This window comes from Diorhabda sublineata, chromosome 2 (genome assembly GCF_026230105.1).
Source record: "Diorhabda sublineata isolate icDioSubl1.1 chromosome 2, icDioSubl1.1, whole genome shotgun sequence".
Classification (NCBI taxonomy): Eukaryota; Metazoa; Arthropoda; class Insecta; order Coleoptera; family Chrysomelidae; genus Diorhabda; species Diorhabda sublineata.
Genome location: NC_079475.1, coordinates 23,337,147 through 23,355,421, shown reverse-complemented (window position 1 = coordinate 23,355,421; position 18,275 = coordinate 23,337,147). Strand labels below are relative to the sequence as shown.

The 18,275-nt window shown below is 30.0% G+C and overlaps 1 protein-coding gene across 6 annotated transcripts in view; it reads right to left on the bottom strand.

Moving 5' to 3' along the window:
• Positions 1–314: 314 nt before the first annotated feature.
• LOC130452598 (phosphatidylcholine:ceramide cholinephosphotransferase 2-like) overlaps positions 315–18,275 on the bottom strand; it is an 88,035-nt gene continuing 70,074 nt past the window's right edge. For 5 of the 6 annotated variants that reach the window (XM_056791928.1, XM_056791926.1, XM_056791929.1 and 2 more), the window contains 6 exons: positions 9,270–9,448; positions 7,440–7,661; positions 7,096–7,297; positions 6,545–6,819; positions 5,378–5,553; positions 315–2,669 (listed from right to left, as the gene is read on the bottom strand). In XM_056791928.1, the coding sequence (XP_056647906.1) occupies positions 2,520–2,669; positions 5,378–5,553; positions 6,545–6,819; positions 7,096–7,297; positions 7,440–7,661; positions 9,270–9,448 (1,204 nt within the window). In that variant the 3' untranslated portion in view covers positions 315–2,519. Of the gene's footprint in view, positions 2,670–5,377; positions 5,554–6,544; positions 6,820–7,095; positions 7,298–7,439; positions 7,662–9,269; positions 9,449–11,670; positions 13,208–18,275 lie in introns of those variants that run through there. The other variant, XM_056791927.1, reaches the window with a different exon arrangement.

Sequence of the window (18,275 nt, the reverse complement as noted above, 5' to 3'; positions counted from 1 at the left end):
TAAAAGGTTACCTTCGAGCAACTATTATTATGAATAAAGACATCATTTAGCACAAAAGGATGTACTACACTTTTTAGTTATATTTGTTCATCTCGTTTGAATACACAACAACTTCTGGTATTTTAAATACGATCTTACAACCACGATTTAATCTGCAAAATGTAAATATTAGGAATAGCAAAAAATTAAAAAAACTTTTAAAACACAAAAAATGATAGTAAATTTTTATTATTTCAAGATAGTCCATTCAATAATAGAGTACATCTTCATCTCTTTTTTTTTCAAGCGCATATGAAATTGTGCACCTTTATGTATTTTTAAGTGAGGAATTCTTCTGAGGTATGTATTTCAATATTTTGTTTTGTTTTTTGGCAAAATCAGGAATTTTTTGTAATTGCCCAATAACACAATAAAATTGAATTTTGTCCGAAATGGCAAAATTATTCCATATTTTTGGTGATGCAAATTGAAAGCTGTAGAAAATATATTTATTTTCATCAGAAAAATTTTGCGCCAATACAAAAAATTTGAATTTTTAAAAGTGTTTTCACTTTTTTTGCTAATTCGTGAAAAAGAGACATTGAAAAACTAAAAATACCCTGTTCAAAAGAAAGCATCGATTGTAGGACTTGAAAAAAAATATTTCATATATTTTTTTACTGATACAAAATTTTTGGTATCGAAAACATTAAAATTGACCACTCGATAATATTAATTATAGACATGTTATTTACAATCTCTCCAAATTATAACATAATTCAAATTATACAACGAGTTACTCGGGATTGAAATTCCATTTTTGCCGTCGCCAAATCAATGTTTTATAAAAAAAATTTTTTCGTGTTCTTTGATTTTTGTAGAACCTATACCAATCAATAAAAAATTTAAGAATATTTTATTTAACCCTTTAACCTTACAAAAAAGACGTTTTTCAAGAAAAATGGTTTGGCAACTACAATTTTCGATATTATAAGATGAAAATTTACGCCGTGTAAATTCTTTATATTGTTAATACTCTATTAAAATTTTATTTTCATGTGACAAACCTAAGAAGTTTAAATCCTCTACGTAAAGTCAGTTGTTTGTTATACTGGCAGCATACTTGTTGGTGAAAGGTGGTTAGATTTTTGCTTTTGCGCATGAATATAGCATGTATTTTTTTTGAATTTGTGTAAGTGAATGCATATTAAATAAAAATAAACAGTTATTATTCATGAGTTACATATGCATGCCTATTTTTATTTTCTTATGTAGCTGGCGTGTTTCGAAAGAGGTTATAGTGTACCTACATTATTAAGCAGTTCATTATTGAAGGTTTCTTTGATTAAGACTCATTAAAATACAAATGTTTGTTATGATTTAATCATATAAATTCTTATATTTTGTTTGATTATTCCCATGTACAATCAATTTTTTAAAGATTTTACCCTATAATGAAATAAAAAAAATCTTATTTGACCTTGAAGAATGAAAATTACTTGGGCGTTTCTGGTGGCAGTTTTGAAGTTCAACAATGGGAATATATACATTTCTTTAAAAAAATTCATCCTTCTTTTGAATGACGTGCTCAATTTTATTATCAAAGTACTCTTTCTCCATTAAAATGACCGCTTTTCCCTAATTTGGGCACTTGAAGAGTTTGCTCCATTCTAATTTTTATTCCTTTGGAACAAGCACCTCAAAATACATAGAAACACTAGCTAGCGCTCGTAAACAGCTAAATTGACTGGACTAAGAGTAATGTTCACATAAAATTTGCTCCAGAGTGTGAATCTGTTTGCACTACATAAAGTGTAATCAACCTTTTTTCATAACTGAAACTGCATTGAAAAAAGTTTTCCAGATGTCGCTTGAGTGATATAAGCAACTGAGACAGATATACAGAAAAAAGCCAAAGTTTAAGAAATCTATGGTTAATTGGTTAAACCATTGTATTTATTCAAATATATCATATTTTAAATATTAAATCACATGGAGAAAGCTAGAGAATGTTGTTGGAAAAAACTGGAAACATATTGGGTCTTCCATTAGAATACAGTAAAAATTTGGCTATTTTTGTTATAACATTATAGAAACTTATAATCTATCAAAATGGTTTAAAAGATTTAAGAAAAATGATAATTTGTACAAATGCAATATAAAAAGTGGTTACGTAAAACATATACAGTTTAGTTTAGTTGTAAGTGACTTTGTACTTTGATCTTAAATTATAACAAATTGATATACTTGATTGAGACAAAACATTGTAGTTTAGAATCTACTAATAATATACACATTAATGACAAATATCTAAGTGTTAGTGGAAAAATAGTTAATATAAAATATATGTATAAAAATTCAAGATACCGAAAACAGTGAGAGAATAAAAAATCACCATCCAGCAAAAATTAATACTTTGTAAATGTATATAAAGAGCAAGATGTTTAGTCAGTTAAGGCAATTACACATTATTTATATATATATATATATCACATGTAATAAATTTAAACAAGTTTTTTACAAAAGCACGGTGAGTGTCACTAACTAGCTCGACTTTTTAGATGCCACCTTCTTGGCCACGGAAAGGGCCAGTTGAACTGTCGTGGTATGGGACCACCAACATTACCTTCAAAATACAAAAACAGCGAAAACCACCATTCACGACCCATCAAATTGTTCGGAGAATGTTGCTGTAAAAAAATATTTCGATTCAGTCATTGCACATATATGTATATGTTTATTTTTTATGAATATATCAAAATGTTTCGCTACGAACTACTTTGTGAAAATTTGGATCTTCAAAAAATTTCTGTCTTCCATTTTCACTAAATGGTTTGATTAAAAGGCTAATAATTCACGAGAAACAAATTCATCAAGTGTTAACATATTTTTGTATAAATATTATCTCTTTATCATTTCACTATAGCGGTCAAAGTTTTTAAAACATAAATTTTATTATTGTGGAATTTTCTTTGATGATAATTAACTTATGGAGATATTTTATATTAGGAATTTTATTATATCAATTGAAGATAAACAACTTCCGAACTTCCATTGATAAATCTAGAAGGGTGTTATATTACAGAATAATACTAAGCCAAATTATAATAGCAAGATGTGTCAAAAACATTAGTTATTACTAATATCAACCGCACATTGTGTTTTTTCTAAAGAAATCGACAATTTTCTAACTAAAAACTAACTTATATAATTGTAGAACATTCAAATGCAAAATGATGAGAATTAAAATAACTTACTATAAATAATTCAGTTCAGTTTTCAATAGCTTTACAATAAAAAAGGAGGTCAAAAATTATTAGTACTCACATAGTTAACCACATATACTAATTTTTCTTTGGAACTCGACAATATCTTTTAAAAAGCAAATAGTAAGTAACATAATAATTTTAAAAAAAGGAGAGATGGGGGTCTCCTCACAAATAATAGATGTAACCTTAATATTTGATTTAAATAGTTAAAATATAAATTCGGGTTCCAAACAGCACTGATGGATTTTTTTATTCCATGCATCCTGTGGGATTCACTTTTTTGGCCTCCCCCATCCTCGTACCTCGTACCGTGCTCGTACCAAATCAACTGTTTTTTCTAATATACGAGGATGTAATGAAAAATTCTTAGTCTACTATAGAACCAAACAAAATTTCAATCTCAAAATATTTTATTACTCAACATATTCTCCTCTTAATTGGATACATTTATTACAGCGAACTTACAACGACTCTAGACCTTTCAAAAAAAAATGTTTCTTCTTGCTCTGCAAACCAGACCTCCATAGCTTTTATTACCTCCTCGTTGGAAGAAAATTCACCTTTTAAGCTTTTTTCAGTTGAAGAAAGAGATGATAGTAGGATCGAGTCAAATCTGGTGAATAAGGGGGGTGTTCTAGTAATTCAAACCCTAAATCACGAATTTTTTGCATGGCAACATGAGATTTGTGTGCAGCGGCGTTGTCCTGCAAAAACAAAACACCTTTGGATAGCTTTCCACGTCTTTTCTTTTCAATTTTTTCCCGTAGAGTGCTCAATACTGTCGAATGGTAATCTCCAGTTATTTTTTTAGCTTTATCCAAAAAATCAATCATTACTCCAAGGCAATCCCAAAAAAACTAAAGCAAGAACTTTTCCAGAAAATTTTTGGACACGAAACTTCTTAGGTCTTGGAGAACCAGAGTCTCGCCATGCCGTCGATTGTTACTTTGTTTCTAGATCGTAGAAATGTATCCAAGTCTCATCCATTGTAACAATTCGGTTTAAGAAGTCTACATCGTTTTCAAATCGAGCGCAAATCGAACGCTATGCTTCTATCCTTGCACGCTTTTGAAGCTTGCAGTCCAATTTTTCACAGTCGCATACGAAGGACATTGATCACCAAGGATATTAAGCATATCTTCGTAAATCTGCTTACCTCTTAACCCTTTTAAATACAGGTAGTTGATGATGGCTCGATACTAAAATTTTTCGATTTTCACAATTTTGGTGGATTTCTTTTTTTTTACTGACACTTCTAATAAGTTATTGTTCGTTGTTATGGTAACGCAATATTTTGTTTATGCATGGAACTGGTCTAGGCAAACTAGATATCAATACATCCTCGTACTGCTATAACTGTTTTTCTTTTAAGATTCATTTGCTCTTTTATTGTTTCGTTTTTGATTCGATCTAACCTTGACGTTGTATTTGCTCTTCTTACGATGTCCATTTCCGTGACTTCCATTTTTTTTATTGAACCTTAGTTTTAGTTGTTTTCCTATTTCAGTATTCCATTTAGTTATTAAATTATTGTTGTTACTCTGTTTATTCTACGTTTTTTTAACATTTTTGATGATCTTCATTTTTAGTGCTCAACCATCTCTTATAAAGTTGTTTCTTTTCGTTAATCACTTTTTCCATTGCAGCACCTCACCAATATTTATTACTTTATGTATTTATTGCTGTATACTATATTATTATACATTTTCTGCAGTATTCATCATTTATTAGATAATCTTTTATGTTACAAGTAATTAACACCTTCATCTTGTAGACTAGTTATCCTTTTTATCTGTAATATTTGTAGTGTGGTGATTGATCCACATTTGGGGCTACTTCTGTTGTGTTTTACCTGAATCGAAATATTTTTGCAGTAATAATGATTTGATTTGTTACAAATTTCTCTACGAGTCATCTTCAACATTTAGAAACGAAAGTATTGTGAATGTGAAAATAGCAAGAGCTGTGAAAACAAAATACATATTTATTCCATAGCCACAAGTTTAATATAAATTCTATATCTATAACATATTTAGGTGTCTACAAATGTTTTGTAGCATTCCTCGTATTAAAAAGATAAAATATATCAAATTCTATGAACTTTTTAGATGATTTTTTTTAAATCTCACCTTTAGCAAACTGTTATTGGCAAACGTATGGTAGGTCCAAAATGTTCTGGTGGTAATAAAGTAAGCAATTATCACATCTATACTGTAATGTCCATGGGATATTTCCAACATAATTACTCCCACGCACGATAATATCCAATACAACCAGTGTAGCAAGTATAATTTTTTCGGCGTATCTAAAAATTGATTAACATATTGTAACACACCAGAAATTTTATATTATTCTTGAGAGAAATCATCAATTATACATAGGTATATAACTTTCTATATGAAATTATGACGTGTTTGTAAATTCTGGATACTTCTATCAAATTCCGTTTTCTTCCATGAAGTAGAAGTAAGAAGATTCAACTTCTAATTTTTATTAACAAAATCATACAAAAACAATGAGTTTTTATGATATATCTTATATATTTGTGAGGCCAGGATAAAAGACAGTTTTCAATTTGATTTATTTAAACTACTAGACAAAGTAGAAATTCAGATGAAATATCTTCGACTATACTTGAAATAGAATTTATATTTTTTAATTCATGTATTGTCTGAACTGGACCAAATATTTTTCTAAGCAGAAATATGTAACTGAATATGTTCAGTTCATTTTAAAAAGGAATTATAGCATAAAGGAGATTATCATCTAGTTCAATAGCCAATTGGCTCTGGCACTTTTTTCGAATACTACGTAGTTTTAGAGTTATTAGCGATTCAAAATATTTTTGAGCATTCATTTTATAATGGAAATTTTGAGGTTAGGAAAAAATTGAAACTTTTTTTGTACAGAATGTTTTGCTCCACTTTTTTGCCTCGGCAGTTTGTGTCGAAATCCTCACAGTTTTCGATTTATCCTCAATTCAAAATGTTTTTGAGTACATGAACCGACTTTACGGTGAAAATTTTGAGGTTAGGAAAAAATGCTTGGAGCCCAATCTGTAAATAATTTTGTGCTATACATTTTTTGATCCAGTACTTTTTTGTGATTCCTCGTAGTTTTCGAGTTATTCGCGTTCTAAAATTTTTTTGCGTTGCAAGTCTTAAAATTTCGAAAATCCGTGCCCGTAACTTTGTTAAGAATTGCTAGTATTTATTCAGTATCCCAAAACCTCCCAGAATCTAGAAAATGAAATCGCCCAATTTAATTTATTTACAAATAAATTATTAGATACTTACATTCTGACACTAGTAGAAAAGTAAATGTCAGTATCACAGTATGTCCGCTGTAAATGAAATCTCCACAATAGACATGCTGGCCATTTACCGACAAACCCATACCAGTCATTAGTTTAACTACCCTTTTGACTATCATCAGCGGCGAGGTTTCATTAGACTTTGGTGCACAAGGGTAGTTTATATTAGACTTAGGCAATACGGTTACATACATAGTAATGGCTCGGTACATGTATAACAATGACATTATTAAAAATATTCTTCTAAATACAATAAATCTGAAACAAAAAAAATAATACAATTTGAAATCTCTGTAAGTGATAATATGTACATTTAGATACCTATACACAAATGTAATTAATATCTTTCAACAACTTTCAGAATTGGTGGAAAATGATAAGACATCTTTAAGATAATTTTATGACAATAATTAAAAGATATCTGGGAGGAAAACGGAAATTTGGGCAGCGTTTTCTCATTTAGAAAACACATTGTCCCAAAGCAATAATCCACATTTCAAATAAAAACCTTCAATAATTCAAATTCTTACTTACCTATGTTTGTGAAATATCATGGCTATTAAACTAGTATTTACAGAAAAAATAATGATATATTCAGATACATCTAAAGCCCAATCATAAGCAGGTACGTTGTCCAGGAACACATCAGGAAGGGGTGGGTAGTTCGGTACACGTTCATGTACTAAACTAAGTGAAGTAAGAGTTAGAATAAAACTAAACATCATGATGACAGCAGCTGTAACAAGAAGAAAATACATTTGAATAAACAGTACTGGATATAAAGTGCGGAGGAAAATATGTAAGTTTAAAGATATGTTTTGAATAATGTTTCAACATATTTTTTAGTTCTATAGTTTTAAATATTAGGTAGAACTTACCCAACAGTGTTTTACATCTTTCTTGAGGAAATCTCGGTTCTTCTCGAACAGGTGCTGGTAAATCTATGGATATATGTCCGTTGCGATCATTACTTTTTTGAATAATATCTTCTTCCTCTTCTTCGTCATAATATCCGGTACCTGAAGTACTGTGTGCACCATGCCCCCATTTATCCCCTTTATTTGTGTTAGGTAGTAATGGTTGTCTCTGATACAGATCTCCTAAAACAAAATTTTCATTTTGAATAATTATTTTTATTGGAATTTGGTTTCAAATTTCAATTTATCCCATTTGATGAAATAATCATTTGTATTTATTTGTTCTCTTTCACTTCCATTAATTTAATTACCTTTGTCAGTCAAAACACATCTTAATTATTCAAAAAATTGGAATTGCTTGCGTTGCTTCTGGAGTTAAAACCTTGGAAAATCTATTGAGTATATAGGGCAGCTACAAGAGAGCGACTGGAGACTTGCGAGCATACTTTACCTTTATTTTTTGAAAGCTACTTTGAAATATATGCTCCTCCAAAAATTCAAGGCAGAGTTTATTTGCTTTTTTCTTATCGTAATCATAAAAAATATTTTTATAACCTTTTTTTAACAACTCATGTAATAAACGAAAATCATAAGAATAAACATTTTTCTTTGTAGATTTCAAAAGATGAGGTACATCATATATATGAGCAACTTTGATATCATCTACCCAAAAATTAATATTGTCATGTGTAAACTTGAGAAGTCTGTTAACCAATTTTCTAGAATTAGATCCTTGATCTGAGAATACACCCATGACATTAAAACCCATACGATTCAGTTTTCTGCCAATGGTCATGGTCAAAAGAACAAATAAATTACACAAAATTCAAAATATAAATCTTTATTAACATAGGTAGTAAAGAAAACATATATTTTTATTAACATAGGTAATTATTCAATTTTCACATTAAAAAAAAACAATTCAATTACTATTATTATTTACCTAAATTACCTAATTTCATCTTTCGGACAATGAAATAAAAATATGTTTATAGCTTGGCTGCTAGAATCCTCATCAAGGGAAATAGGTATAAGAAGGGGAGGAGAGTTCTGCATGTCGTGTTAATATTTGGTGGTGATACTATGACACAGTAAAGTGGTTAGCTTATAATTCAGCTTGGAGGGACTAAGATGTGAAATTTATCTCGTATTACAATGCAACTCAAACCAAAAGAATTGAATAAATTAAATATTTTGTCTACAAAGAAAATTTATCTTATAGAATAAAAGGTATTGTACTTTTAATACTGGTGAAGTTACAATTTTTTTCCTATGAAAACTAGTACAACATACTTCTTCTTTATCCATTTTATTTTTCTGGATATCAAATTGAATTATTTGAGAATTTTCAGCTATACGAAAATAAGAAAATACTCTTCAATAGCTTATTGAAAATTCAGAAAGACTTTTTATTGTTTGTTACTGTTTATCACTTTTCTAATTGTTATTTTTATTAATAGATATAAAGACCTTTAAAGAATCTTTGACTAAAAAATATTTGGATTGGTTATGATAGCTTAGTAGAACCAATAAATTGTAGTTCAAAACTGTATAATGTTCAATAAATAAAACCGATGATTATCAATTTAGAATATTTTATAAATATTACATTAGGCTATTACTATTTAAAAGTATTAGTACTTGTTCATTTGGCTTTTAAGATGTTTTTCCTTTATTGTGAAAATATTATATATCTTAACTGTATCAAATCACATTTATTACTCAATAAATGTTTTTGAATTGCCATTTCTAGCTTTAATGTGTATTTTTTGATAAATAATCTATTTTTACCTTGGGTCATTTTATTTTCGTTGGAGGTATTAGCCGGTTCGTCGTTGATGGGTAAGACGGTAGAGGATCTGGTGTTCAACACTCCATGAGAATTATGTTGTTGCGTCTGGTTACTGGAAATATCTGCAGACGTAGGATGTATACTGCCATAGTCGACGAACTTTGGCTCTAATATCATTCTGTAAAAGAAGGTTATATAATTATTATTAAACATTATGTGAACTATCTTATCTTAATTAAATTGAATTTATCATTATTCAAACATGTCCATGGGGATCATTTAATAGAAGTTTTCATTTCTGGTCTAATTCAGTGAAGGCTTCTTTTTGATCTGATAACAAGTCAATATAAATATTTGACGTCGGTTTATATATTAACTAAATATGCATTATTCTATTATATTATAATGCACACTTAATATTATTGTCGTTTTTCCCAGTGCTATTTGGTAAATCAGAACCACTTTGTAGTCAATTTTTGTAATTGTTCTTTAGAATTACTTTCTGGTAAGGACTGAAAATCATTTAAATTTGTCAAATTATATTTAAACAATTATAACGATTCGGTTAATTTATCTGTCTGATTCTGAACACCAAAATCGGCAGATATCCATACAATGAAGTAAATAGGGCAAACAATGGAATTAAATTCAATATTGTTACGAAATAACACTGAATAGGACTCAGTTGAATAATGTGAAAAGTTCAAAGTTTGGCGAGGGTAATGCCCACTGAATAAAAATAAATGCAACTTTCCAAAGTCATGATTTGCAATTTTACTAGTTTTCGGTGTCAAAGTGCCGTCAAAGAGCACATGCATTCAATAGCGTTCAAAGCAAAAATAAAGAAAATACATATTTAGTTTGATTTCGACTGTTGACAGTGGCGACTAGCATGATATAATTATTTAGAGCCTAAAACGATAACATTAAGATCAGTCAAGGAATGGTATAATTAAATTTCACATCTAACAATGTATCTCATTGTACGTGGGGGATGTTATAGATCATGTACTTAAGCAATTGAAAGTTAACGAAAAAACTAATAAAAGTTGAGGATGCAACCACAGATGTTATTTGAAGAATAGTATACGACTTTTGAGCCAATTTGGCACACATCTTGTCATTCCCCAAGATATAACAGAATTCTCAATACCATTAGAGGTGAGATGTCAAAGTTATGAAGTTATTATTTGAAAAAAACGCGAAAGTTATTGGTATCATAAGACTGCCTCCCTATTATTGTGTTTAATCTTATAGAAATGGTTTGAGATGTTTACAGAGACTTCAAACATTCATCTTGATCAAAAAATGGAATTAAATCGCGAAACATTTCGAGCGATTATTTTCTATGACTCGACACGGATTAAACCGACAACAGTACACCGGTCAACTCGCTTCGACTTTTGGTGATGAAGCACGATCTCAAGTCACCATGTTTCGCTGGTTTTTCGAATTCAATCGTAGTTGTACTTCGATACAGGATGAATTTCATAAAGGTCGTCCGAAATCGGCTGGGCGTAAACTGATACTGCAAGTGACATACCGTGAGTTTAATTCATACTGGAGCATTAGTATTTGGCTATCAAAAATATTTGTTAACGAGCGAAATCCAACAAAGTGGTTAGTGCACGAAGCAAATAGTCGCCTGTTTTATTTTTGGAATAACTGGACATTTCGCCACCGTTCCATTAGAGCAACGTAGGTCAAATCTGAATGGTACACCAGCAGTTGGTTCGAAAAAATCAGGGGAACTGCGGAAGACGAATCATTCTCCACTACGACAATGCGAACACACACATCAGTTCAACCAAAAATGTTTCTGAACAGTCAAAACATAATTAATGGGTCATGGTCATGGCCGTACAGTTCTACAATGATTTCTTCGCAGATCAAAAATAAATTATAAGGTCAACGTTTTTTCTCATCTGAATAAGCGGATGATGCGTTTAAATCACATGTTTTGGAGGTACCACAATCGGAATGAAAAAAATTCGTTATATATAATGTATGACTGCAAGCAACAAAGTGATAATCTACAGTTATTGGATGTAAAACCAATCAAATTCCCAATTGACAATCTACACAGAATTCCCATACAAAAATTCTATTATAACAATACAACTTAGTTAATTCAACAAAGGGATGCTGCTGAAGGCTGCAGAATGATTTGTTATTTTTTTTTCTCCTGCAAGTAGGAATAGATACATTATGTACGTAATAATGATTGAAATATAAATACCTTTGTCTAAGAAAATAAATTAAATTGATCAGTTCTATATTTTCAATGCCTTCAAATGTATTGATTGAACGATCCAAATACACGTTTCCTAAGAGAGTATAATACCAATTATAAATCGCAAATTTATGAATGTAAAGTATTAGTTCTTATAACGTTATTACCTGTCTCCAACTTCCTCTGTCTCCGAACTGTCATTCCTCATGAGTCTATAAATATATAGGATCACTACCATTGCTTTAACCTTCATTTCGTCTAAATAATCCAAAAATTTGGACGAAATAGTATCCGACATTTTTTAAATCGCGTTTCAAAGTTTTGAACAAACAGACTTATTTACAAACATTCATAGTTTTGTTTAACACTGTATATTCATCATTTAGACAGGTCTAAGTACGAAAAAATATTGTTGTGATTTCGTATTTAAAAAAAGATCTGTATTGAGGAAAATAAAACTCACACGCAGAAACTATTTTCATCGTTGGCACTTGTTTTTGCTTTTAACAATTTTAAGCACCTCACATATTTACGATCAGTCAGTCACCGATGTATAACGAAAATTACTAATTGTTTTGCACTTATCATCGAAAATAATACGTATACGAAACACTGCGTGGATAGACGTTATCAGGCTATTCTTTATCATCATCTTACCGGTTATTGTATGGAAAATTGTTCAATAAATAATACACTAATTATAATATTGCACTTACATGTTTTGAATGCCTATAGAATAAAAAGAGGTTGTATTAAAATTTCGTCTAGTTACACGAAACTGGTGGTTGTTTACTAGCTAAATCCTCTAAAATTATTGCCGATATTATTTCTAGAAATAAGATACAGTGCAAAAACTAAACTTTATCTCAATTAGGTGTTTACTATATGATGTACATTTTATGTTTAGAATGAGTTCAAACACCGATGCTAACATGATTTGAATACTAATAAAATTAGTGAATAAATTTTTGATATTTTTTTAGTACGAAACGAAACTATTTTATCTCAGATTCCATATTTCACATCCAATAATGTAGCAAATACACTAGCAACTTTAAATCACTAATTTGAAACCATTCCGTCGATTTGCCTAGAGTATATTTTTTTTCGACTAAGCTTTTTTTTTATATAATTATTAGGAGTTTCATACAAGTGAACACTAATGACGTTTTTTAAAATACCGACAGTAACTGTAGCAGATTTTACACTGTAACATTTTAACATGAAGCCAGCTTATCAGTTTGATATGCTTATCGTTTTTAACACGGCCGGCCTTACGATATTAATGAATTTGCAGTGTTAAAATACATGTTTCCGGTATATAAACACTACTTCAGATAAGATGTAGATAGTAGACAAATTTTTACTTCAATTTCACACTTAATATCTCCCTTGTAACCACAACTAATGTTTGAATTTTCTGCATTATTAATCGTTCTTTTGAATATCATAAATAATTTAAGTAGTCTAGATCGGTACCAGACTAATTTTGTAGAACTCAAATATCGCAAGATTCCAAACAAAAAGTTTTTGTTTAATCCCACAACCTTCTACCTATACACGAAATTAGAATTTGTCAGGAGACCAATGACTTGAATTTGTTTTGTCATTTATTGAAATATGAACATAAAAAAAAGAAAAGCGTTGATTACTTGATACTAACAACAGTAAAAATGAAACAGAAAGATTGATGAAGAAAACAAAAAAAATATCACAATAAGAAGGTGAAAAATGAGAAAAAATCGTCGATAAAGTGGATAATAAATTTCCAAAAGTTCAAACCCTCGGTCGACATCAATTTGATTTGAATAAATAACGATGTCGTGATCCATCTAAATATAGGTAAATAATCTGTGGTTCCCCTCTGTGACGCCTTGTTGTTATTGCTTTCAGTCAAATAGTTTGTTTCACCCGTTAAATGAATGAACTATATTATTTATAACTAATGCTCCAAGATATCTGTACATAATCATATAACAATACGTATACGTAGTTCGTACCAACAATATTTTATATGGCTATAAAATCATCATCAAATATGTTGAATTACAATCTCAATTATAGTATACAATAAAAGTAACCTTGTGTTTCATAACAATGGCAATTTTATGATTTTCTACTTGGTTATTACTAGCTTACTGTTAATACACGTATAAAACACTTTGAACTGATTCATTATTATAAAATGAATATTACTTTGCTTCCGATTTTGTTATTGGAAATATGGAAAAAAACGAATACGGTAAAATCTCGAGATATTTCTAGATTAGATTAAATGAGTAATATGCTATTTGATATCGATGAACTCTAATAAACAGATAATTTGAATATGGTTAACAAATGGAGTTTAAATAACAGATTTATAAGGTTGCATATAAAAATACCTAAACCGGACTATATCGACTAGTTTTTAACAGTATCACGAAAATCGACATCCTTATTTTTTTATCAAAAGACCCTGAGTTGTATCAGCGAGGTGAAAAATAAAGTTATATTAGTAAAATTTTCTTAGTGTGAGATAAAAAAAATCAGCTAAAATATACAAGGTAAGAATATAATTACAAAATAGAATCGATTTAAACGTCAAACATGTATGTGAATGAACCTTATTGGCCCTTCCAAAAAATTGCCTACTCACATAGAGGACAAAGTAATAATTTCCAAGACACATTTACTTTTAATTTAATTATTTTATTGATACACTTATTCTTACGTAACAATCCTTCATTATAGGAGGCCGGATAAGAAAAAGGTTTCAATTATATCAAATATACTTTTGAATATTTTTCAGAATTTGATAAAGAATTATAGTCGACGGAATGGATGGCATCAATTGCACTCCATTTAAAATCAACCCACAACTAATAGCTTTAATAAAAATGACACTACATGCTTCTAAGTTACGTCGCTAATATAAGTTACTCAAAAAATAAAGCAAGGCCCTCTATCAGTAAAAAGCGAAAGTACCTAGTTGCCAACCTTATATATATATATATATATATATATATATATATATATATATATATATATATATATATTTATATAAATTCGTGGCTAATTCCTTAACGAAGATTTAATTATATCTCCTCCGAAAAGCATGATGTCCATCGACCTTTTTGTCAACATTAACATCTCCAATGACTCGCAATTGGAAGAAGAGTATTTTAACCATTTACTAGTTTCGACGTTATTACGGCTCAACACAGAGGTAGAACAAATTCTTGTTCGATTAGAGACCCTAACTGAGGACAGCGTCAAAGTGCGCATTTATTTGGTTCATTTAGTTAAACATTCCCCAGAAAACGCTATTTGGCGACATCCTCACTTCGAATTGCGAGCGACTGGTCAGGTAGAAAACAAGTGTAGTCGCCGTAGACGTAGATTACATTTCCATGTTATATGGCGTGTGTCAAATATATGTAAATAAACAGAATATAAAGGAAAAATCATCAGTTTTTTTGTTAAGACTGCAAGCTTTTGCTGTTTCGAGGCATACAAAAACTGCGCTTTTTTATCATTGGTCGTTGTATACTGATTGCAGAAGTCTACTCTGAATCACTCTATCTTGACTAAATTCGCTTTACCCTAAAATAAAATAACATTACATTTCCCCCAATCGACTAATGATGTAAAGCAGGATTGCTGCCACACCTATTTTGTGGACGTTTCATCCAGATGACCCAAGATTAAGTCAGTTTTCTCCTTGAAGTTTAGAGGCCTAGATATAAATCTCAACATAAATATATATATCAAGTAGGCAAATTTGATACTAGTACTAAACTGTATGATTTAGATTATTTTAATTAAATGATATATATATATATATATATATATATATATATATATATATATACACTGTGCTTTTCAGATAAAAGTATCCACCTTTAATAACTTTTGTAATACTGGTATTTAGAAAAAATCCAAAAACACGTCAATTTATGTTGGAAGGGGCAAGCATTATGGCTTATTTAAACTTACTGGAAAAGCCACCCCCTCACCCCTAGCAGCATCCCCTTTATTTTTTTAAATTACTTTTCATATTTTTTATGTAAAATTTGGATACTCCTCTTTGAGCTAATTCCAAAAATGTATAATACTTGTAGGTTAAAGTGGTTAGTTTAAGCAAATATAAACAAACAATAAACAATTTTTCTTTTAAGAGGACAAATTTTACTTATTATTTACTTTCACATTATTTGCCTGTACTAAAATGGGATGTACAACAGTTCAAACTCTTTAATCTTTTTAACTGTGCTATTTATTATGAAGTTCAATAAGTGTTCAAAATGAGTACCATTCACTTCTATACAATGGTATAATCTATTTTGAAATGCCTCTCTGACATTGCTTAATACGGCTGGATTTAATTGTCGACATTCATTTTCTATCCTCTCTCGTAAATCATCCAGAGATTCTGGTTGGGTAGCATAAACTTTTGTTTTTAAATACCCCCATAAAAAGAAGTCTAGGGGTGTTAAATCCGGTAACCTAGGTGGCCACTCCATCATCTGCCCCCTTCTACCTATCCAACGAGCGGGGAATGTTTCGTTTAAAAATTGTCGGACAGGCATAGCATAGTGTGGGGGAGCTCCGTCTTGTTGAAAGACCAGTAAATCTTCGGAAAGGTTATCATCATTTTCTATTATTGTTGTAATACGTGGGTCAACCCCTTCCCTGAGTAACTCAAGATATGATTCACCATTTAAATTTCCGTTGATGAAGAAAGGTCCGACAATGTGGTCATCTAGGATACCACACCAAACGTTTAACTTTTGGGGATGTTGTGTATGGAATTCACGCATAATATGTGGATCACTTTCAGCCCAATATCTACAATTATGCCTACTTACTAAGCCATTTAATGACCATGAGCATTCATCAGAAAAGCAAATATTGTTTAACAATTGTGGATTGTTATTGATAATTTGCGTCATTGATTCGCAAAACTCTAAACGACGATCAAAATCATCTTCATTCAACTCGTGCACCAACTTAACTTTGTATGGGTGGTACTTGAATTTATGTAGAACTCGGAAAACTGTAGAAGATAAAACACCGATCGCTCTACTTATTGTTGACAACGATTGGGGTTGTTGAGCCTCTAAGCTGACTTGCCCTAAAATTGCCACTTGGATTGCTTCGTTATTTACGAGTCCCTCTCGCTTATGCACTTTATTGCAAACAGACCCTGTTGTGGTAAATTTCTCCATCAGTTGAATCACATACTTATGAGTTGCATGTCTTCCGTCATGTAATTCGTTAAATATTCTAGCAGCAGCTCTTGCACAATTATTATTTTGGTAGTATAAACCTACAATTTCAATTCTTTCTTGCAAAGAGTAAACCATTTCAGAGAAACAAAATAAATAATGTATCAAATTACACTATTAATAGTGACTACAAATTCTAGTTGACAATGTCAAACTTTAATAAAAAGTAGAGTTTTTTGTTGTTTGGATATTTTAAGTGGAATAAATAGCACAGTTAAAAAGATTAAAAAGTTTGAACTGTACAACCCATTTTAGTACAGGCAAATAAGGTGAAAGTAAATAATAAGTAAAATTTGTGCTCTTAAAAGAAAAATTGTTTATCTCATAAACCAACCACTTTAACCTACAAGTATTATACATTTTTGAAATCAGCTCAAAGAGGAGTATCCAAATTTTACATAAAAAATATGAAAGTAATTTAAAAAAATAAAAGGGATGCTGCTAGGGGTGAGGGGGTGGCTTTTCCAGTAAGTTTAAATAAGCCATAATGCTTGCCCTTTCCAACATAAATTGACGTGTTTTTGGATTTTTTCTAAATACCAGTATTACAAAAGTTATTAAAGGTGGATACTTTTATCTGAAAAGCACTGTATATATATTTATATATATAGGTTGAGTCGGGAGGAGCTCACCAAATTCTACGAGTGTATTATACATGTGAAAATAATGTAAAAAAACTCAAATGTTCTTATCCAATTTTCATTTGTTTTCAAGTTATAGCATATATATAACAAATAAACAAATTATCAAATTCTTAAGGCCGCGTGCACTTTACAATGAGTATAATGCCCTGCCTGTCCATGAAATGAGACTATTTAAAAAACGATTAGCAAAATTATGAAATTATTCAATTTAATTATATTATTTCTGATATATTATAGGTATATTTTATTTATTTCCTTGAACGAATCATATATAGGTAAATAAACAATATTTTATACCTAGACTCTACATTATATAGAACTATACTATTCGAAATGAAATATGAAATGAAATAAATAACACATAAATAAGGGGTATCGTATCTAAATATTTCCAACCAGACTAAAATCGATAATACCATAAAATAAGTATAATTATTGGGAAAAAATAGGAATTGTGTGGGTGTTTTATAATTTCCGACATTCATTTACCAAATTTAAATTAATTTTATTCTCTTCACCTCAGAGTTCTACCACTACTTCGCCAAGTCTTTTTTTTAAACCAAAGTATTTAATACCTGTTTCTTTGGGTTTTAGATTAGTATTTTTGCCTAGCCTAGCGACGGCATTATTATCTCATAATAGAAAGTACGATATTTTCAAAGAAAATAATAACAGTTAGGTAAACTCTATAATAGCCACTAAGCACGAGAAAATATAACAAACATATAAAAGCCCAGTAAATACGTACAGCTCCAACCTAATCTTAAGTTAAAAAACTTGTTCAGCTTATCTTCCGTATCTTGAATATTCATGACTAATAAATTTGATTCGAATATACCTTTTTTAACATTGACTTAA